At 37.9% G+C, this 8,272-nt stretch overlaps 1 protein-coding gene across 3 annotated transcripts in view; it reads left to right on the top strand.

Moving 5' to 3' along the window:
• LOC144650119 (nose resistant to fluoxetine protein 6-like) overlaps positions 1-8,272 on the top strand; it is a 38,549-nt gene that overhangs the window by 6,097 nt on the left and 24,180 nt on the right. Inside the window, exons 1-7 of one of the 3 annotated variants that reach the window (XM_078509776.1) lie at positions 1-61; positions 2,309-2,454; positions 3,931-4,015; positions 4,726-4,870; positions 5,497-5,783; positions 6,503-6,673; positions 7,426-7,519. The exon at positions 1-61 is cut by the window's left edge and continues 196 nt beyond it. In XM_078509776.1, the coding sequence (XP_078365902.1) occupies positions 1-61; positions 2,309-2,454; positions 3,931-4,015; positions 4,726-4,870; positions 5,497-5,783; positions 6,503-6,673; positions 7,426-7,519 (989 nt within the window). Of the gene's footprint in view, positions 62-2,308; positions 2,455-3,930; positions 4,016-4,725; positions 4,871-5,496; positions 5,784-6,502; positions 6,674-7,425; positions 7,520-8,272 lie in introns of those variants that run through there. The other 2 variants (XM_078509777.1, XM_078509778.1) reach the window with 2 other exon arrangements.

Below are 8,272 nucleotides of genomic sequence, written 5' to 3'. Positions count from 1 at the left end.
GTCGGCAAGAAATGCAAAGACACTGTGGAAAAGCTGAGTACAAGTAAACTTCTGTATCCTTGTGAGTATAAAATTGTTTGTATTTTTATGTGCATGACCTTTGTTGTTGTTTTGGGGTTATTCGTGCATAAACTGAATACAAAATAAAATGAGAGTCCCATGAGAGGCCCAAGCTTCATGATTTTTATGCGGCTCGCAGAATAACCGGTCAAGGTCTGGCAAACACTAAATCACCGGCGTGCAGTCCGAATGCTATTTTTTTTAAATTTAATATTGTAAATCAAAAGGCTATCCAAACTTCGTTTTGAGAAAGTTTTATATCGCGTGTTACAGCTCATGACTTTGTATTACTATATTTCTATGCCCAGCGGAAGCGAAGGGTTGGATTTGAGGTATATCGATCGTGCTCAAGGGACATATATATCACAAGGGCTTAGCGAGGGGGGGGGGGGGGGCTCCTAGGGTGCTCGTGACCCCCCCCCTTTGTGACATAATTGTTTTAGTCAACATTATACAAACCTTAAATTATAAAAAATCGTAGAAATTATCGTAGTTTTCATCAAGGCCTCATATACATTTTTGTCTTGATGAAATTTAGCAAAAATTACGAAAATCATGATTTTTGTAAAAATCATCATTTTTGTAAATGTTGTTGTTTTGGCCAAGACCTCACAGACTTTTTGGTCTTGATAAATTTTACGAAAATTACAAACCTTTGTAAATTTCGTAATTTTTGTTATTTTCACAGATTTGGTGACACCATAGCAAAAAATTGTAATTTTGTAAATTTTGTAGTTGCATTCAATCCTGGATGCACCTTTTGGCCGCGCGCCACTATGACAAAAGGTACGTCACGTCACCTTTGTGACGTCTACTTGTTTGATGAATTTTCAAGATGGCTGAGAGTGCGACATTGCGGAAGCAAAAAATGACGGAAAAATTTTTTTGGACAAATTTTAACTATCAATCCTTTATCTAAGCATATCAACAAAAGAAAAAAGCCAATAAAAGATTTCATGTCATAAACACTTTAAATGATTTCTTTAGGAGTTAAGATGTTTTCAGCAGATTTCTTTCGGGGGTACTGGAGGGTCTGAACCTCCCTTCCTGTACTGTTAACTCCTCTTCCCGCCTCTTTCTGCTATTTCTATATTTGAAAAATATTACATAACTACTCTTCTTGCCTCTCTCTTGCTATTTCTATATTTGAAAAATATTACATAACTACTCTTCTTGCCTCTCTCTTGCTATTTCTATATTTGAAAAATATTACATAACTACTCTTCTTGCCTCTCTCTTGCTATTACATAACTACTCTTCTTGCCTCTTTCTGCTATTTTTATATTTGGAAAATATTACATAACTACTCTTCTTGCCTCTTTCTGCTATTTCTATATTTGGAAAATATTACATAACTACTCTTCTTGCCTCTCTCTTGCTATTTCTATATTTGGAAAATATTACATAACTACTCTTCTTGCCTCTCTCTTGCTATTTCTATATTTGGAAAATATTACATAACTACTCTTCTTGCCTCTCTCTTGCTATTTCTATATTTGGAAAATATTACATAACTACTCTTCTTGCCTCTCTCTTGCTATTTCTATATTTGGAAAATATTACATAACTACTCTTCTTGCCTCTCTCTTGCTATTTCTATATTTGGAAAATATTACATAACTACTCTTCTTGCCTCTCTCTTGCTATTTCTATATTTGGAAAATATTACATAACTACTCTTCTTGCCTCTTTCTGCTATTTCTATATTTGAAAAATATTACATAACTACTCTTCTTGCCTCTCTCTTGCTATTTCTATATTTGGAAAATATTACATAATGTTGCACAATTTTTCTCAGTTTCCCCTGCTTCTGGCCTATCTTCTCCTGGGCTCCTGCCCCCTGTCCCCCTCCGCTTTGAGGTTTAAGAATGGAAGACCTCTCATCGACATGGGGTGTGGATTTTAAATGCAACAGCCAAATATGTAACACATATTGTTGTTCTAGTCAATATGTTTGATTGGTATACCACAAAATGTCCCAAAAGTGAAAGGTGACCAACAAATACAGTGTAGGTTGTTGCAAAACTTTGCCACCTCCTGATACACACATCAAAAACTCGTAATAAAAATAAAATTGATTTATCTTTAATGTGATCAATTCATTTACAATCTACTCATGCATTGTCAAGCATCACGCATCACAATGGGACTGAAATTCATCGATACAATTAATTAATCATGATTATAACCTCTGATTAATTATTGTATCACAGGATCAGCAGTTATAATTGTTTGTTGAAATCTTCAGATCTTGATGCTATTGGTAAACCTCAAAGTGGACTTTTTCTGGGAAATGTTGGTTGGTTAGGATCATACAGTGAATGCACTAAAACTATTGTTGATGCTCATTATTGCTTGGCTTATGTCACAGTGCCGACTTTTAATGTGACTGAGGTGAGTAGTTTGCAGTCTCTACTTGCTTTCCATTGCAACTTCAAATGTTCCTCATTGCACTGAGTTGCCAGTCTGATAAGTGCTGTTATATAATGCTGTCATGTGAGTAATATTTCTACCTTGGAAATCAAAGACTTCCGATGATCCACAAATGATGCAAATATGGGAATCAGAAACAGCCCTGCACTTTTGTAGTCGGAGTCCCAGTTCCACTTTCCTTTTTAAGTCATACATTTTGTGGCAATTTGGCAATAAGCATGTGCAAAATTAATGGGAGGCATAGTGGCCTTAAATGGTTAGAGCACTGGCTTTGGGTTGAGCTGTCCACGCTCAAGCCCTCGCTGGGGTCATTGTGTTGTGTTCTTAGACAAGACACTTTACTCTCACAGTGCCTCACTCCACCCAGGTGTACCGGGTGTAATGGGTACCGGCAAATTCAATGCTGAGAGGGATAATCATGTAATGGACTAGCTTCCCATTGATGGGAAGTTAAAATACACAATAAATATATATTGACCACATAAAACTGTTTTGTTTTGCGAGACATTTTAGGAATGACCCCCTCATCAGTCCCAAAGTTCAAACTAAAACCGTTGAGTGATAATCAAACATTCCCTGTCGCTGAACACTTTAACCTCCTGGACCACAACAAAATCAGTGATATGCGAGTGTCTGTGGTGAGCCAGGTTGACGGCAACACAGTAAGAAGACAGTGTGAGGAAAGACAGCTGATTTTCAAACTTGGAACACTTGCCCCCAGGGGCTTGAACATGGACTTTAATTAATTTAATTTAATTTCTTTCACGTGCTCGACCTTTATATGGCATCTACGCCATATGACGTGCACAGAAAGTAATCTTTGATTATCGCTCAACATATGGTCTTGTATATGGTTTATAACCCCCGACCGGTTAGTTAGCTCAGTGGTAGAGCGCCGGACTGTTGTGCGAGAGGACTCGTGTTCGACTCCTAGACCGGACCAACACTCAGGGTCTTAAAATAACTGAGGAGAATGTGCTGCCTTTGTAATTACATCTGCAAATGATTAGACATTCTAGTTTTCTCGGATAAGGACGATAAACTGTAGGCCCCGTCTCCTGCATCTTCAGTGTTATAATTAGCAGGGGACGTTAAAGAACCCACACACTCATCGCAAAGAGTAGGGCATGAAGTTCCCGGTGTTGTGGTCTGCTCTATTCCATGGGTTGGTGGTGGGGTGAGATCATACACATGGACGGATAGTGGCTGCCATAGGCGCCTTATATGCTGATGTCCGATCTCATCCCTTAATTCTGTAAATTGTAAAATAGTTACTGAAAAGCCCTGTGGGGAGCTGACTATTAAAGTTTACATTACATTACGTACATCACATTACATTACATAATTTACATTACAAGGTTTATTACTCATTTCTTTTGTGGAGAGAAAGAAATGCTAGGTCTTTTGATAGGCTTCATTTTTACCTTATATTTTTAGAAATTACCTATTCGTTGGGGAATCTGTGCACCTAAACAATGCAGTGAGGAGGATGTAACTAAAGCTTTGGAAGATATCTTTACAGGTACTGTATGTGTAGCTGTTGTCAAAGGCATGGTAGCCTAACAGTTAGCTACTGGACTGTAGCTCCCTGGGTGTGGTCATTGTGTTTTGTACTTTGGCAAAACACCTTGATCTCACCATGGGCAAATTTAGTGGGGGGCTGAGGGGGCAGCTACCCCCCCCCCCCACCTTTCCTTGGATTTGTTTTAAAAATTTCAACCCACTACCTTTTGGGAGTTTGTTGTGGGTATCGGGCAAGGTTTATTTAAATCACAAACCGTTATTAGGAAAAATATCTTTTGGTGTATATAGGTGTGTGCTCTCTGGCACCACTTCTATTAAAATGAAAATCAGAGTTAGCATGCGGGTATTACTACTATATGATTGATGTTAGTGGGGTGTAGAACCAATCCAGTTTGCAAGTGCACTCTGACACAATATTGATAAAGATCACCATATTCAACAGAGATAATAAAACTTACCTAACTATGTACAGGAAACTTAACCAGGGTGTTTTCTTGTTAAACTTTTATCAAGGCAATAATCCTTATATTGTGTGACATATGGTACATGACAGGCCCTTAAGCATTGGACTAGTTTTATTAATTTTTATAAAATATGAATGAGACCAAAGACTCATTGAAAAGATGTAAAAAACATAAACAGTGGTTTGCAGAAAGATGCTATCAGCTCTCTGGGTCTAATTACCTGTTGCATTTGTAACTTGACCAGGATTTAATAAAGAATATAATATAACATTGGCAAAGCTCAGCCCACAGCCAGCCACTGGATTTGCACCACCTGAAGGTGAAAGTGACACTAAACCTGTTTTTTGTAGCAAGAAACCAGAATACACAACAGGGGTGATAATCACTTTGTAAGTACACATACATTTTCTAAATTAATATGTTACCATGTTATTTTCTTAATTATACACAAACATTTTCTTTTATGTATTGCAGAGGACTGCATGACTTATGTACTAGCTTTTATATGACTTGGATTAAAAACAATTATTGCTTTATTTATTCAAATGCTGAATGTTGTTTCTTCTGTTTATGCAATTGATGGTGTATGTATAATATGCAAACCAACGAGCCATGTGAGCCATCGATCAAACCAGAAATCCTTAATCCCAATGTCAAGGCTTACAGAAAGCTACTTAAACTATAAACTGCAGGCTAACCAGTGAGAGTACATGTTAGTGCTATTTAGGCCAACTGGAATGGCCCACATGACTCACGAGCCTGTCTTGGCAATGCATGCCAAGAATCCTTTATCCCAACATAAAGGCTAACTGCCAGATGTAATAGAAATGTTGTTTTTTATCATAATTTTTAGTTTGAAATGTATCACAGAGGAGGATGATCGAGGAGGAGGAGGAGCGTTTTGGAATAGGGACACTAAATTGAATCATTGTGATAGTTTGTTACAGTATTTAAATGTGAAGCATAACACCATTGCAAGTTACCTCTTAACATCTAATATTATTATATCTCACAGGGCTTTATGTGGTTTGATCCTGTTTTTGAGCCTTGTTGGGACAATCACCGACATTGCTGTTAACTTCATGAAACCACACTCCCCACCAGTCAACAAAAGTGAAGGCTTTATGCCAATCAGAGGTGTTTCCATGGCAACAGATAGTGATCAGGCTCCTCCTGGTCAAAATCCTTTTTCAAAAAGTGATCCTGACAGTGACAGGACAAATCTTCTTCACCCCTCCCCTAGGGTGAATTTTAGTACAAGTTCAACTTCATTAAGCTTTCGTCAGGAACCAGCTAAACCAAGTAAGTTTGTCAGATGTGTGATGTTCTTGTATTGTAATATGTAAAATTGACCCATCTGACTAGAAGTTTCATAAATAGGTCGGAGGAATGTCAGGAAAATAAGCACTGTGTTTGCTTCTTGCCTTAATTGAAAAAAAAGCATCAGTCAAATGGGGGATCCATAAATGTTGTGTTTTACCTGTAACTTTTTTGAGGGAGACAAACAAGTTTTGCAATCTTAATGAAAGTCCCCTAATTTAAATGAAATAGTCAGGAGGAAGGTGTTGCCAGGCGGTTAATAGTGTGCTCAGGTTTGAAGATCTTGCCCCAAAGCGTGCTCAGAGCAACAATCCTGCTGGGATCTTGCATAGATTCTGGCCTTTACGAACCCACTCATTGCGGTATTACTGGTATGCTCCGAATCTTGATGGGAAAAATTTACATATATGGCAGGAATCACGGCATGAAATTATCAGCAAGCTTCATTGTACAGTCATCTGATCACATTTCAAATGAACATGCATTGTTTATCTGATTGAGGACAGTACATAATTGAAAACACATATACATGGTAGACAAGTTCACATTTAATACTATTGATAGTCACCAAAACACAAGACGAGAACCGGACTTTTAGGGGTTGTCAGACTTGACACGTTAATAAAATTTATATGAGACATAACAAAATAAAAATGCCAGCTATGAAAATACTAATTTGCTTTGTTTATGTTTTGTCACAGATGTGGTGGTACGATTCTTTTTGTGTTTTTCATTAATTCAAAACACAAGCCGTATTATGGATACAAATGTTCCTCCCAGTGCTATCACTTCCATCAATGGCATGAGAGTGCTAAGCATGTGGTGGGTCATTCTGGGACATACCTTCTCCATTCAGTTGGTAACACCTATCAGTAAGTATCCAATTTTTCTCATGGACTTGTTACTGTCATCAACTATCATCAGGGCGGACATAAAACATCATACCACACTTAATCATTTTCATCACCACACCTGTTCTTCGTCCTCCTGTTAACATCTCTTCAACACCAGTCCTCCCATCAGTGTGCCCCATTATTTCTTCATCACAGCTTCTATCCTTGTGGTTTATGGCCACTGCACCTCTTCATCACTCAACTACCCGCAGTATATTATATATTAGTGCATCAAGCTTGAAGCTAACAAAAGGAAGTGGTTCACGCTTAATCAGATGGACTAAGAAAAAAGGCACTGCTCATAGTCTATATATTATAACTTCATCCTTTTTTAATGAAGAGAAATTATGCGACTAGTTTGGGAATAGGCCATTTCCGAGTTACCCTTTGCCTCTGTTTCAAAACGAGTCTATGTGCGAAACCATTCAAATGAAAATGAGTTTGATTTGCATGAAAATGGACCTGAAGGTAAAACTCATTTTCATATAAATGGTTTCGCACTTAGACTTGTTTTGAAACAGAGGCAAAGGGTAACTCGGAAATGGCCTATTAAAAAAATGTGTTCTGTAAAAATTACATTTTTGGCAATTAAAGACAATATGATCTTACTTAATTGCTTCTTTACTTTGTATGCAGGTAATTTTCTTTAGTTGCTTGTAATGATTGTTCGGCTTCTTACTTACATTAAAAATGGCTTACAGTACAAGAAACTCTTTTTTATTTTGTTTTAGGTAACTTGCTGTTAGTTTTTAACATCATTCATCGCTTCACATTTCAAACTGTTGGAAATGCAACCTTTTCAGTTGACAGTTTCTTTTTCCTAAGGTACGTACTGTGCTATTTCCTGTGCTAACACCTAACTTAACGTTTTCTACAGTCTTAATATAAATGATATTTTAAGGTGAATACACGCCCTTACCAATCAATTTTAGTATGAGTTAGATAATAACGTGCAAGACCTTCTAGATCAGCAGTTGACAATTTTCAAAGTTTCCCATAAGATATATAGTAAGGATAGTAAAAACATGGTCAGTCAGTCACTAATAATGTCCAAGACAGAAAGGGATTTCAATTATTTAAGAAACTACAAACAGCTAGGGGGACTGCAGCTACTTTAACACTCATGCACATCATCAGTTGGAACCATAACTTTTTGCTAGAGTAAGGTACATGCTACAGGATTAGCAGTGGAAGCCAGGCATACACCCTTACAAAGGCGTTAATCTTTGGGGACTCCTGCCGATTGCCATGCACATTCAGCTTGATGCAGGTTCCATCTCTGTCTGGATTATTTTGACAGTGTTTTTCTTTTGTCTTTTCGGGAGACTGAAGCCAAAGAGAAAGTCTACCATAGATTGTACGGTGAATCCAGGAGTCAGCCTCAGTGGGCAGCATGCTGCAAGCCCAATCTCTGTTCTCGCATTCAGCTCAAAAGGCGAGATCGTGTACATGAGCAAACTCAGAATTTCCTGTGCAGGGTACTAAAGATGCACACGCCTGGCTGAGTCTGACCGTTTGGTGATATCTCTCCAGAGGTTGGTGATGGCAGTGTGGGTAGGGGAGAGCAGGGCTTGTATA

Source organism: Oculina patagonica, chromosome 4, assembly GCF_052425735.1.
Source record: "Oculina patagonica isolate OP01 chromosome 4, crgOcupat, whole genome shotgun sequence".
NCBI classification, from domain to species: Eukaryota; Metazoa; Cnidaria; class Anthozoa; order Scleractinia; family Oculinidae; genus Oculina; species Oculina patagonica.
The sequence above is the reverse complement of the archived record's forward strand: the minus strand, read 5'-3'. Positions and strand labels throughout refer to the sequence as shown.